The 15,050-nt window shown below is 37.5% G+C and overlaps 2 protein-coding genes across 2 annotated transcripts in view; one reads left to right on the top strand and one right to left on the bottom strand.

Annotated features, from left to right (window-relative positions):
• ctnna2 (catenin (cadherin-associated protein), alpha 2) overlaps nt 1-15,050 on the bottom strand; it is a 466,961-nt gene that overhangs the window by 218,863 nt on the left and 233,048 nt on the right. The gene's annotated exons all lie outside the window — the stretch shown is intronic.
• lrrtm1 (leucine rich repeat transmembrane neuronal 1) lies at nt 398-13,481 on the top strand. Its single transcript, XM_047366903.1, has one exon. The coding sequence runs from the start codon at nt 1,558-1,560 to the stop codon at nt 3,133-3,135; it is 1,578 nt and encodes a 525-aa protein (XP_047222859.1). The 5' UTR covers nt 398-1,557; the 3' UTR covers nt 3,136-13,481.

Raw genomic sequence — 15,050 nt, 5'->3', positions numbered from 1 at the left:
TAATAATTATTAATTCTTTGTTTTAATGTACATGGACACATTATTCTTATTACGCAAGCGGATGTTTGATGCTTCTTCTTGGTTTAATAAAAGCAACTCTGAGATCAGAAACTTGCAAAGTCAAAAAAGGTGCAATTCATAACAGGCGTATGCGATGGATGGGTAGGTTAGTGGAAGCATGGGGTTCATTTGAGCTCCCGGTATAAGCCCAACCCTTTCTGAATATGTAAATAACTGAGCCACAGATGACAACACAGCTAGAAAAAAAAAGCAAGGGTGTAGGATGCAAAGAGAGGAGGGGAAGTAGAGGAGGGGAGCGGCATGAACAAGTGAGTAAGCGATCAAGGGAAAGAGAGCGAGAGAGTGAGAGAAAGAGAGCAAGCACTCTGAATTGTGAGTGGCTTACGACACTCAGTGAACAGAAGGTGCTTCTGCATGCACTGTCAGTATACTGGTCTGCTGCAAGGGATTGCTCTCTCCTTCACTTCCCACATTTACCACCCCTGCCTGCCGGACCAGCACCAGCCTCCAGCAGCCTCTTCCAACTGGCTGACAAAATATTCGGAGAGTAAGGGAGTGAACAAAACCTGCGAACCACAAGGGATGCAAGTTACCTATAAACCTATACCAGCCACTGGGATGACAAGGAATACTGTTATACAAGAAAACTGAGAAGAAGATTCAGCTCTGTAATTTTTTTTTTTTTTCACGCTTTTGTCACAGGAGACACGATTAACAGCTTAAATGGATTTAAACCTTAAACGTCAGTGATTTCTTGCTGAGACTAACAGCAGTACATTTTGACAGATGTGCTGAAACTTAATCAGAGAAGAGGAGAAAAGACTGACATTAAGAAATTATTCTTCGTCTGTTTTTCTTGTTGCTTTGGCTGTCTCTTATTCCCTCTCATTCTTGCTGCACAAGACTGCAGAGGAGCAACAGAGACAGAGCTCATGCATGCAGACAGGGGAACTTGCACTTCCTACCATCTCGCTGAAAGCTACTTGGATTCTTCCTCTTTCAGGCTCTTTCACTTGAAGAGAACTAAGACATTGTAAGCCTGCCAAGGATCTGGTGTCCACTGAAAAGAGAAAAGGCGGGAGGGGGAGAATGTGTGCCACAGTGGGGTCTTTTTCAGATTCGTACATAATTAGTGTTGGGGCACAAAGCAAGATGCTGAATGGAGATTGTCAGCTTTTGTATAGGGGTGAGTAAGAATCTTTTTGAATAAGAGCGACTGGAAAGGACAGTTTCATTTTTCATCGACCCTCCACCCACTGCCGAATATCTCTCATAGGCAAAGAGAGTTGCTCTTTATTCTTCACATTTTGGACAAACAACCTCTCCTTGGACTGAATAATATATATATATATATATATATATATATATATATATATATATATATATATATCGTCTCTGCAAATAAAATAAAAAAAACAAAAGAAATAAATTGTTTAATTACATAAAAGGTAAAAAAAAAAAATGATCTGAGAGGTGCAAATACAATAGTCCAGAGTGGTTCAATGGACATTTTCTCCCTGACATTCCTGGATATTTATGCTAATGGATTTCCTCCTAATTGGACTGTACTTAAAGTGGCCACTGAAGAAGCCCCCCGGGTTAATACTGTGCTCATTGGGTATTTTTCTGAGAACTGTTCCCTTGGCAGAGGCGGTTTGTCCAAGGCTGTGCCGCTGCGACAGCAAGCTGCTGTACTGCGAGGGGCTCAACCTCACAGACATCCCCCACAACCTGAGCAGTGCCATGGGCCTGTCCATGAGAGAGAACAATTTGACCGAGCTGCGTGAAGGCCAACTAGCTGGTCTGTCACAGCTAACCTGGCTCTATCTAGATCATAACAACATTGACATTGTAGAGGAGGGTGCGTTTGAGAGGTTGCGACGGGTCAAGGAGTTGGACCTGAGCAGCAATCGGATTGAGAGTCTGCCAAATGGTACCTTTAGGCCCCTCCCAAACCTACGCATTTTGGATCTCTCATACAACAGGCTGCAGGCACTCGAGCCCGACCTGTTCCATGGCCTTAGAAAGCTCACCAATTTGCATTTGCGCTACAACACTCTCAAATATGTGCCAGTGCGTATTTTTCAAGACTGCAGGAGCATGCAGTTTCTGGACTTGGGATACAACCAACTACAGAGCCTGGCAAGGAATTCCTTTGCTGGCCTTTTCAAGTTGACTGAGTTACATCTTGAGCACAATGAGCTGGTCAAAGTAAACCTAGCCCATTTTCCTCGTCTCATCTCTTTACGCACCCTCTACATGCACAACAATCATGCCACAATTGTTGTCAACACCCTGGAGTGGACCTGGCATTTTCTAGAGAAGATTGACCTGTCAGCCAATGAAATTGAGTACATTGAGCCACATGTTTTTGAGAGTACTCCCAACCTCAAGATGTTGATGCTTGACTCAAATCGCTTGGCTTCTTTGGACCAACGCATACTGGATTCGTGGTCATCCCTGGACAGCATTACACTGGCAGGCAATGACTGGGAGTGCAGCCGCAACGTGTGTGCCTTGGCCTCTTGGCTGAGTGCCTTCAGAGGCCAGCGTGACAGTTCCCTGCTGTGTTCAAGCCCCGACACCGCACAGGGTGAGGATGTGTTGGATGCAGTCTATGCTTTTCAGCTGTGTGAAGATTTGCCGGCAGAGGTAACCACAGCAGGCCTGTATGCCTCAACAAGGGATCTGGCCAAGGGCAGCTCTGTGTTTGGGGGCCCTTTTACCCCAAATCCTTATGAGGGTGAGGGTAGCGAGGTGGTCACAAGTTCTTATACTGTCACAGTGGGCCACGATGACCTGGAAAGCACCATGCAGATCCACAAAGTAGTGACTGGTACCATGGCACTCATCTTCTCCTTTCTCATTATAGTTCTCATGCTGTATGTGGCATGGAAGTGCTTTCCAGCTGGAATAAGGCAACTGAGGCAGTGCTTCAGCAGTCAGCGCCGTAAGCAGAAGCAAAAGCAAAGCATGCAGCAGATGGCTGCTATTTCTACGCCGGAGTACTATGTTGACTATAAACCTAATCACATTGAGGGAGCTTTGGTAATCATTAATGAATACGGCTCTTGCACTTGCCAACAACAACCTTCACGAGAATGTGAGGTGTAACTGTGCTTTTTGACTACGTCTTTACCTATGATTATATGGATATACAGTAAATCCCTTTTTGGATACTAAAGAAATGGAGATGCTGTAGAACAAAAGGGAATTATTTTATCTTTTGGACACTTTTTACACAGCTTTTCACTGTGATGGGGAGGGAGTGTGCTTTACGTGGCTGACTATGGTGGATTTATTGCTACTGCTTTCCACTGTTGATCTGAAATCAAAAGGCATAATGGGCACCTGACAATGGGACCTGTTGATGCTCTGACATAAAACAGAAAGGAATATGTTTTGGGTACTGGGGGCTTTTCTCTCATGGAAGGATATTTGAGCTTTAATGTGTCTTTCTATTTCAGAACATTTAATTATTGTTTAAAGATAAACTGGGGACAAACAAGAAGAGAAAAAATAAGAAAAAGAAAAACAGCAAACCATTTCTATTATGGTACATACAATATTTGAGGAGCATTTAAAATATTAAAGACCTGTTTAATTAAAAATGTAAAAATAAAAGTCTGTGTAAAATATGCTAAAAGAAGTGCAAGTGTGGACAAAAATGAAAAAAAAAAAAGATAATCTATTTCTTTTGTAAAGTACAAAAAATGTTTAAATAAATGAATCACTATTCACAGTAAACTCATTTGTATGTGAGAAGCCTGTCACAGAGGAAGAACCACAATAGATGCAGTCTTTTTGCTCCTGGACTAGAGAGCCATGATTCTACAGTGTATTAAACCAAAAAAGGAAAGAAATGATGAAATACTGGAAAAAAATTAAAACTGAAAGAGGTAAACAGATATCTGCATCTCATCCCCAACTCAAACTGCTTCAGGCACATTTGTTGGTTTGCCATTCATTGTGTTGACTTGTTATCAGCGTAGTTTCTTTCTCAATCCCTCACTGTGAACAGATTCAAAATAATCTATTTCATTTGTGTAAGCATGCTTTAATTTCATAACATCACTATGTGTGTTGCATTGAAGTAAAGAAAGCAGAAAGATCATACTTTACAGCTTTCATCACTCTTTGGCTGTCATAGAACAGAGTTGCCTCAATTGGCAGATTTAAACACACAAATTCATCAATCATTTAAATTATGCACATGTAGTTAAAATGTAATTCAAGTAGTGTCAGAACACCTGAGGAGATTATCCACCAGCTTCGAGCAATATTTGCACCTGCGGCGTTTACCACTGTGTTTTCATGTGATATAAAATGTTTGTTGAATACAAGGCCATGCAAAGGTGTGTATGTGTGTGTAAATCCTTCCTCTGGTCTTCACTGTGTAAATTAGAGCACTAAGATGTGGCATTTCCTGGCTCCTGTGATATGAACAGTGTGCTGCGTAAAATTGGGGGGTGGGAGATTGGTCCATCCTAACCACGGCAGAAAGAGGTAACAGACTGCTCTCTAGTGTGCATATTCTCATACTGTGGCTGCTCTTACATTCCGTTCGCCATGTTCTGCAGACTCCTACGGCAGGGGCAGCTTAGATATACCGAATTTGAAAATGCTTTTCTGTGAAAACGATAATTTTGCATCAGTCTGTGTTATTTTGAGATATATATATATATATATATATATATATATATATATATATATATATATATATAAATAAAAAGATGTTTACGATTTGTAAGTCAGCAGGAATAAAAGTGTTTTAAGAGATCACTGACAATCATTACATGCTCAATTTCAAAAAGAGTGTTTTCTTTAACTCTTCCAAGCTCCCGAAGAAAACTCTAAGCACAGATGGTAATATTGTACTGTTCAAGAATATCCATTGAAAGGACACCAAAAAGGGTCACGTTAGGATGAGGAATGGTTTAGTTTGGTTTAAACTGATGGAACATCTTAGAGGTGATACAAAGACTGGAGGTGAGAGCAGCCTAATGAGGAGTGATGAGGATTGAAGGTCCTGCAGGCAATTATGTGTCTAAATGTAGGGAGAAAAGAATTTAGCTGTAATATAGGATAATTTTAAATAGAAATTAATACTACTCATTCTGAAATAACAAAACACATTTGCAATTGGGAAACATCTTGATGTTTATTTGTCAAAATAATACCTGATTTTTTAACGTAACAAAACTCTTTCACTTAAGCATAAGTCATAAACGTGTGTTTGTTGAAAAAAATACAATTAAAAGTTCAAAAAGGGTTATGTTCTGGTGAAAGAGGGTTTAGTCTGGTTTTAACTTGGAAAATGTTAGAGGTGGTACAAAGCCTGGAGGTAAGCTTAGTCTGAGGTGAAAAGCAATGAGAATTTTATTGTCTCAAGAAAATGCGTTTGACAGAAAAGAAGAATTTGGCAGCAATTTAGGATTACTTTATCTTTAATTTGGAATCACTCATTATGACATAGAAAATATGTGGGTGAAAATGTATGCAATTTTTAAAATACCCTTTTAACAAAACTCTCGGAAAATTGAGTTCCAGAGAGAATTTTAGTTTTGCAAATTTTTGTTTAATAAAAATTCTAAGTAAAATAGATGGATTAAATGACAAACTTGTGACAATATTTTGTGAAAAGATTACAGAAATGTAATGTAAATGTCTTTAAATTTCATTTTCATTTTGCTATGGGGCAAAAATTTTGCTAGACACATACCAAATTACATTTTCTCCCTTATTATGTGATATTCAATCAAAATACTAGAACATATTAATTGAAAATATAACCTAGGAATTTATTTTTTGGCACTAGACTAGAAATAGATTCTGTTCACTCTGGTTCTCTCAGCATTTATCTGAACACACAGAGCCCTAGCAAAGCAAGCTGCATTAATAATTACAACAGTTATTAAAAAATGAAATCATAGAGGTTGGTTTTACTTGTCAAACATGAAATACAGTGTCCACCAAGTCATGTGGTAATGTTTTGAGCAAGTTAAAAGTTGAAGCTCCTGTGAACACATTTATCGTCAATACGGGGTGTTAATGTAGCTAAACCACCTTCCTTTGCAGTTTTTTGCCTTGAGTCATGTTTTTAGAGGATAATGGCTCAAAGTTGCCATGTGGGGATTTATGATCCATTTCATATTCATGGTGGCAAAGGTGTTCCACTTTAAGACTCAACATGGCAGTTAATCATAGCCTGTCAGATCATATGAATGCAAATGACTGCTGTAGCCATCATGGCGGGGGCAGAGATTTATTTCATCCTCTTCACCCTCGCATCCTGTCAAGAATTTCAACCCGTTCAAGTCCATTGCGGACCCTTGAACATGCAACTTCAGGGTAAATTTGAGGCTGAGGCCTCATTTATATAAATATTAGATGATGCCCGACATTGAGGGCCAGTACTGCTATTGATTTCATTTCACTCTTTTCTTAAACAAGCAAGCAGGATGAAAGGTGATCGAGAATGGCTTTGAATATTTAAAAAGCTTTGAGTCTTTGGGGCCGACATTAAACTACTTTGGAATTCTTACTATCTCGGCTCACCTTTACCTACATTCTCTTGTCTCTTTTCACTCTCTGTGTGTTCATAAGGTGCGGCAAATAAGAAGAAAAGCATCAATTCATCTAACTGACAACAGATCAAATCTCTGCTTGACCCGAGCTTGAGGTGATGACTCCCTGAAGGGAAATAGGTGCTCTCAGACACCATCCATTATAAATATCTTGATTGATGATCCTCAGTAAAAATCAATACAGATGAGTTATAACCAAAATGATTACTGTGGCAACAATGTACTCAACCTCCCTTTATATTTTCACAATTAAACTGAAAATTACCAATACAACATTTTATTGTATGAAAACCCACCAGTGATTTGGGAAATAATAATTATTTCACAAGGCAATTTGGTGACATATGTACTAATCTGGTTGCTGTTGATTAAAAACAAATGTGATATGGTGTCCTGTTGCTTAAAGATAGTTTGGCAGAAGAGCAGAACATGTCAGAATTGCAGCCAAAGGGTATTCAGGGGCTCTGTGCAGAGTGCCAATGGTAATAGATGTGAAGCTATTATTTTGTATGCAGAAATTAAGATTTCAAATGCACAAATGGAGACATGGTTGTGCATGCATGTTTATGATTGCCAACAATATATTTCCAATCATATAAAGTCTGGGATTATGTGTGAAGTCTGTCAATAACTTGACCTTTAATGCCAATAAAGGTTGAGTTATTTCAAAATTGAAATGGTAATATTCTGAAGTGGTGTGGTTTGCACAAAGAGTAGAGATGCACCAATCAAAGCTTTGTCATCTAAGCTACTTTCAATGGATTTCAATTTCTCTCTAAATGTATAGATAATAGCATTCAAAATTACTTTCTAACCTTTCAGCCATTAACAGACACTAACTAGGCCAATTCGAAACTAAATGATGACAGAGCTGACATTACTGGATTTTACATCTTATATTAGCGATTAGAATTGTAGAAATCCTTCTCTGTCTCCTTATAAGTGATTTCAGACCATTATGTTAACTCTGAGATTTCTAATATGTTACCAACTCTTCCATGTTCATGTTTCATGACAGAAAGATGTTGAAAGTTTAAAAAGATAAAACAAGCAACATTGCAGTACTTGCTTTGGCCTTCCTGTTATCTCTCTTTCTCTCTCACAGCCTAGAAGATCCACAGCAAGGTCTCTTTACTTTTATATAGCATTCAGCACAATTGGAAATAAGATAGGAATATGAACACTCTTCTGGTACAGGAAATAGCTAATTTTGAACAGTCTTCCTGCACTAACAACTTCCATATTAAAGAGGGGTGTTGTTAGTCCTTGCCTGGTAGTATGTAGGTATATTATATATATAGTTATGTAATGATCAGAAAAAGATTAGACTTTTTGCCTTTCCTACTGGCCTGTTAATGTGATAAGCACACAGTTCCAGTCAGCAGGTGATTACCTATGGCATTACTAGCAAAAAGAGGTCTTGTGTATGTACTGTGATGGTATAAGTGAATGTTTGAGCAGCACTATCAAACAGAACCTGCAGACTCAAACTGTATGGAGAGTTGCCAACTGTATTATCTATAAACACGTTAGCCATCAGCAAGCGCAGCACTAAGAACTGTCAGAGTCTTGTGCCTTGTTGAGAATAGAACAAACTAGGTTTTGAATTACAAAAACAAAAGCACAATGTAGAGTACACAACAGGTGATGCTTGCAGTTTTATGTCAGATTGTCAGCACTATGTCCCTAAACAGCGATGTCAGTGACAAAATGTCAATCTGCACATTTTCAGGAAACCACTTATATTTCGACTTACAGAAAGCAAGCCCTTAGAGATGCAAGCAGATCCTTAAAAAATAAATTAACCCAGCTTCCTGTGAGAGGTATTGATCAGGCAACATTCTGCCTTCTCATTGCGACTGGGACCGTTGCGGCATAATAAACACTTAACACCCCCTCATAACTGGATGGAGAGCTAAATCATGGGTGGCAGCATGTACTGCAGTGGGCTGTAAAGGAGCTGATGATGACTAACGGCAGTGTGGGGGTGGCTTTCCTCAGCTTCTTTTTTAACAGGTGGTGTTAGAAGGATCAATATCTTAATCATTATCAACATTCTCTTTAAAATCCAAACCCTCCGACATGCTCTTTCTTTTATTGTAAATCTACTTTCCTCCTTTGTGTTTTCCCAAATCCTGATTATTAACAATGTCACGTCATCAACTAACACATTCCCGGTGTTCATATAACCTACATACAAGCTGGTGATTAATTAAAACAGGGCATACACAGGGACTTTTACATTTGGGTGCAGACATGAGGCTTAGATGTGGAACACACAGACAAAATAACAACTTAACAGAAAAAAATGACAACAGTCCTGTAGGGCTGTGTAATTATATTCATTACATAGACTAACTCTCTAGGCACCCTATAGGTCTCGCTTCCCACTGCTTCATTTACATTCACCACGCAGATCGAACACTGAATTAATAACAATGACTCAGGAGTCATTATTCTAACACACATATAGTACTGTAGGAAGAGAAAGTAGTTGCTGCTAAATATGAAACTTGATAGGAAAAAGAGGTTAAAGTTAGCTGTTGAATATTCATTGCACTTACACAGACAATGGCCAAGAAACATGCTGCTATCATTATCTTTATGATTATTGCTTTTTATTTAGTAGGAACTCAAACGCTTTGTCTGGATTAGCTTCTGCTAATGAGCTGCTTTTAACATTAATGTCGGGGTCAGTGGGTGAGATAATACACGGGATAACAACAGCTGGGGCTGCATCTGGGGCTTCATGTAACCTGTATAAGACCAGATGTGGGTCAGTGCCTTATATTCAGAGCATTAGCGGGGATGAACGACAAAGCTTTATCTCCGACAGGACACAGGATCTTCCACTCATTTATTATTGTTATTCATACCTTTGGTGAACAACGCCAGCAAAGCTGATTGGATATTGAACAAATCCAAGACAATAAAGGCTAAACATATTAACACCTCATACACATGAACTGATGCAGGTTCTTAATCCATTGTTTCAGATGTTTTAGACGGCAGAGGTTCTAAAAAAAGTGTTTCTGCAGCATATGTGTGACACACAAGATACTTGCATCATAAGTGCTCTGATAATGATGTGCACATAAAGATGTAATCAGCTACATACATATGTGTAAATGTACAAAAGGATCTTGTAATGAAAATATTTTAGATACAAATTTATCTAATATAGAAATCTTACAGTAAAAATGGCTAATAGGGAAATTATTTTGGCAGAGCTTGATAGTCAAATGGGATGGTTGGGCCAAAAAAAATTAAGTAGCTCAGTGTTTTCCAAATAGTATCAATGCTGATTAAATTATATTATGTTGAAAACACACACAGCCATGAGGAAGTAACATGAAACAGCCAAAATAAATCATACCATTTTAATACGGTGCTTTACTAATACGAGTGCCACATGATTTCAGAAGACCCGGGCTTGTATGGGATTTTTGTAATGTGAGGAACAATAATTTAATTTTCTTTTTTTTTTTTCTCACAGGAATGTTTAGCAACTTACTCTATAAACAAGTGTATGTCAATAACTTAAAAAGTCTTCCAACAAATAATTTATATCAGTAATTCAGACCAAAAAGTGAAACTCATGCATGTACAGAGTCATTGCACATAAAGAGATCTGTTTCTCCACAAGAAACTCTTGGGCTTTGCTTTCCTACTAAATGATGTGGTTATCTTTGATGTTTGTGCCCTTCTTCTACCACACTTTTACACATTTTTCTTCCACTCAATTTCCCATTAGTATAGTTGAATACAGCTTTCTGTGGACAGCCAGCTTCCTGAGCAATGGCCCGTATGTGGATTACCCTTCTTTTGGAGGGTGTGCTGGACAACTGTCAAGTCAACAGTCTTCACCATGAATGAGTAGACTATGACAACATTTCTGGTCATATGTAATATTCTAATATTCTGAAAAACTGAGTTTTCACTAGCTCTAAACCATATTCATTACAATTAACGGAAATAAACACTAATCACATAGTGTGTAATTAACCTTTATATGAGTCTAATGTTTCGAACTGAATTACTGAAAAAAGTTAACTCCATTGGGTGAGAGTTGGGGTACATCACAGAGCAACACAGGACACAAAACTATGCACACGCATCCATAAGGGCAATTTAAACTGACCAATTAACCGAACAAATTTACTTTTGATGATATCCTTATTTATTGAGAGGCACCTGTACTTGTATCCATGGCTGTTTAGCCTGAAAGACAAAGTCTTTGGAACTGCAAAGTGATATGGCAAACGTTTGATAACATTCCACAAGATCCTCAGCGTTAGGGTTCAAATAAGACTTTTTAATGGGGCCAAAGCTGAAACTGTCTTGGCACTTAATGTGAAACCTGTAACCTGTATTATTTTATGAAATAAAAAGTGACAAAACTTATTTTCATTATAAAAAACAAGGACTTACTTACAGGACTCCTGACATAAACACGTTTTTTAAACAAATCTAATGTTAGATTTGCAAAGCTAGACAATAAAATCATAATGTTCACAGAGCAAAATCAATCTAAACATTTACACAGGCAAACAAAACCTAATTTGGGTCTTTATGGAGGCTCGTAAAGGTCTAGAGCACTAAACGTTAGACTCATTCTGGTTTCTTACTATCTGTTTGGGAGACTTTAACACCTAAAGACTATGGTTTAGTTAGTCCAGGGAAATCTCAGATATCAACATGATTGTGTGAGCACTCAGTACGGCTGAAGCAACATTGGGTGAAGACATAGTAATTATGTCACACATTAGGGAAGTGTGACTTTATTAACTTGTTAAGTTCCCCTTATATTTGACACAATATTTAAGTTAAAGACTTTTTTCTTTCCTTTTGTTCTTAGGTGTACTTTTAACTGTGTATTAATTTTGGCACTGGGTGGCTTAGAGGTTATAAAAGGAAATGAAATATGAAATCACAAAATAAAAAAAATAAAAATAAAGTCATGAACAACCCCTTCTGCTCTCACTGTGTGCCTTTTAAACAAGGCATCTTTTTCCCATCTTGTATGACTGCCAGTCTAGCAGATATCAAAGTTATGCACCAAAATAGCCACAGAAACAACAGCGTTATAATGCATAATTCATATTTAGATCATCCAGAGCAAACTTCAGATACAATTTCAAAGGTTGTTGTGACCACTGTGGCTTCCTTTGGAATTCAAAGTTAACACAGGTTAAGGGAAGTAAAAATAGGCAACATTTATCATTTCCTGTTTATCTGATCTGTGTCAAAATGAATAAAAGCTATTCTAGCTGCTCTCCTTGCTCCCTCTTTCTTCCCTATCTTTGAGGCCAGATTGGCATCTCTCCAGTAGCCTATGAGATTGGCTGCATAAATGGAATTGCCCCATTCGCCAAGTGTCAGCTGAGGAAAAAAAAAGGGGAGAAATGTGCACACTGTATACAAAACCGCAGGGTTGAAATGCACCCAAGGTGCAACAAGTACTTAAGATGCAATTCCAGAAAGCATTGTTACTGGGACAGCCAATGCACAGAAGCTAATCCTTCCCAGAGGCTTTGCCAAAAACATAAGAGATAGACTTACCTGTAATAATGCATGCAAATCAGAGGTCCAATGGATCCAACAAGAATGCCAAACAGAGACACAGTGAAAGAAAAAGAAAAAAAGACAGCTTGTTAATCCAAACCCGTTATTTAAAACATTTAACAGCATTACTGGTCTGTTAACAAATCCTTATATTGACAAATAAAACCATTTTTTAAGAAACCAGTTTACAGGGATTAATGGGCAATGCATGGAGCAATATGTTGCAGTGAGACACAAAGGACAAACGAGTGTTTGCAGAAAGCACACCAGAGAGGCATGATATCCACAATTATACTATGTCATAACTGTGACAGCTATTGTATTCAGCTGCAAAAAATAAGACTAGAAAGATGACAGTTTATGGCGAAACTGAGCTAACAAACAGCTATTAGTCAGTAGTAAAAATTGCATCCTGCTCTGCCACACAAGCAATAAAAAAAAGTTTGTAACACTCCCATGATTGAGCAAATGGAAAAAAGGCTTGATCATTTATCACTGTCGCAGGAAACTAATTAGCACTGGAAACTGACACCGGACAGAGGTTAGACTGTTACTGGTTTCTTTTAACTGTTCTGCATAAACAGAATGAGAAGTACATTTCCAAGGTGTCTTTGTTTTTTTTGCATATTATCAGAATAAGTGTATAAAGTAATCAACATTTTTAAATTTTTGAATGAGTTGTGATCCATCATACAGGACCGTTTCTTAAATGTGTGACTGCCAACAAATGAAGTTACTATTTAATTTGATTTGGTTCAGTTCACTTGGACAGTACCACAAATAATGTATGTTTGAATGAAGGACCATTTCAGGACCATTTCAGGACCATTTCATATCCTATAATATATGATCCCATTTGCTCCAGATTTAATTCAAATCAATCAAATTTATTTCCCAACAATCGAATCACGCAGTCAGATTCAGAGCCATTTACATGCAATGCATTTCAACCCAAATTGTAATGCAGCACAGTGAGTTAGTCATTTAATGTCAAATGGTAAGAAATTGGTGACTTGCTGCAATTCCTCATCCTCAGAAGAGTCAAGTTTCTACATTTGCATTATAGCCAGCTGGTTTTTTGCTAAGTTGATAAGTTAAATAGGAGAAACTCTTTTTTTTTCATATACAATGTGAATTTTTCCCTTGGTGATCAAATTGTGACAGCAAAGTTGGCCCACAGGGCAGATCATCAAATGCATCAGCTGTACACATATAAAGGAAACCCTTATAGTTATAAAGGTATATTGACAGTCTTGTTTGATTACTTTACCCAGTGTCTTATTAACTTATTAAATACTGTGGAGAGACTGTTGGGTTTGTCAATGAAAACACATTTTGTCATACAAGCAATTTAACTGACTGTCAAACTGGGTCCTGTAAAACAAGTGGTGGTAAATGAAAAAGCACAAAAATACCAAAACAGTAAAAATGGCAGATCAGACATTCTGTGGAGGCTGATGGGGAGTTAGATGACATCATACTAAGGCCCCAAAGCAAATTTTGGACTGGCTCTGCTTTTTATTTAGAGACACACTATTAAACATGTTTGAGTTAATGCAGCTAAAATATGTTGTTTGTCTGAATAGTTACTGGATATGTATGTGTACATGGTTGGCCAATAACATTGATTGTGTTGGAGCACAGCTTTAGGGATTTTACCCATCTCAAATAAACAAAGATGATAATTGTAGCATTCATATAAAGCATTGGTGCTCTACAGACATTCAATAAAAATCATGTATTAAAGAAGTTTAACAAGAAACAAACAAAAGATTTCTTGCACATTATTGTACTTTCAAAACAAAGCTGACATTTTATTTTGTTTTTTTTTTTACATAATAAATGTTATCACTTGCATAGTTTTAGACATTTGTGTGAATGTTTGTCACAATTAGTATGCAGAGGCATAATGAAAACAACACCTTTCATAATCCTGCAAAAAGCAACACATTGTTAAAGTTCAGATTTAAACTGTCATCACAGCTTTTGCACCTAAGACACCTCCTAAATTACTGGAGGACTGAACTGCTAAAAGGAAAGTGAAAATAAATTAACTAAATAAAATAACGTTATCTTCGGGAGATATCTAAATTATACTGGAATTAAGTCAAAAATATGTTAAGATGTAATTTGAGCTCAGACATCTTTTCAGTAAAAAGTAGCTAGTTGTTAGTTATGGAAATTTCCCTGTGGCTTCTGCTGTGTAGGTCCATTGGTAGGCTATTCATATAGCGAGAGTCTGAAAACAGCTTTTATATTACTGCTAATGAGATATTTCAGGAATCTGCCCATAATGCCAGTCATCTGTGAATGTGTAAACTGGTACATCATGTCAGTTTGCCATCAGGGAAAGTAATTAGGTTCCAGAAAACAAACACCACACAATCCATCATACTATTTAAATACTGCTGTTTTCAATATTATACAATTATTGAGATCAATGCTCTTGCGTGCCATGTTCAGACTCAACATCTGACTCCTGTCATCGCCTCCTTTTTTTATATTCAACTGTGTGAACTTTTGTTCTAATTAGTGATCCTAAACAATGGCTAAAGGACATAGAGGTTTTAATGTCAGTGACAAATTACCATCAAATTAGTCAAGTCAAAACAGTTCATTCTGTCACTATGACAGTATTGCTTGTGCTTTGCTTCGTAAAGCTGCATTCTTCAAGTAGTAGTTGAAACTTGCAAACAATCACATTAACTATTAACATTGAGTTTTTCTACATAGTCTACTACTTCTGATAAATTGACGTTTTACAAAGATGGATGACAACAGACCAACATACATAATCTAAAGAGTCGGTATTCTGCTGCTGCACCTTCAGTTTGTTTCCACCGGACTTCCACCGGTTTCCTGCAGAAATTTATATTT

This window comes from Girardinichthys multiradiatus, chromosome 5 (assembly GCF_021462225.1).
Source record: "Girardinichthys multiradiatus isolate DD_20200921_A chromosome 5, DD_fGirMul_XY1, whole genome shotgun sequence".
NCBI lineage: Eukaryota > Metazoa > Chordata > Actinopteri > Cyprinodontiformes > Goodeidae > Girardinichthys > Girardinichthys multiradiatus.
This window is presented reverse-complemented; position numbering and strand designations above follow the sequence as displayed.

Excerpts from the sequence above, each read along its gene's own strand:
- lrrtm1 (XM_047366903.1), top strand. The coding sequence starts at position 1,558 with ATGCTAATGGATTTCCTCCTAATTGGACTGTACTTAAAGTGGCCACTG.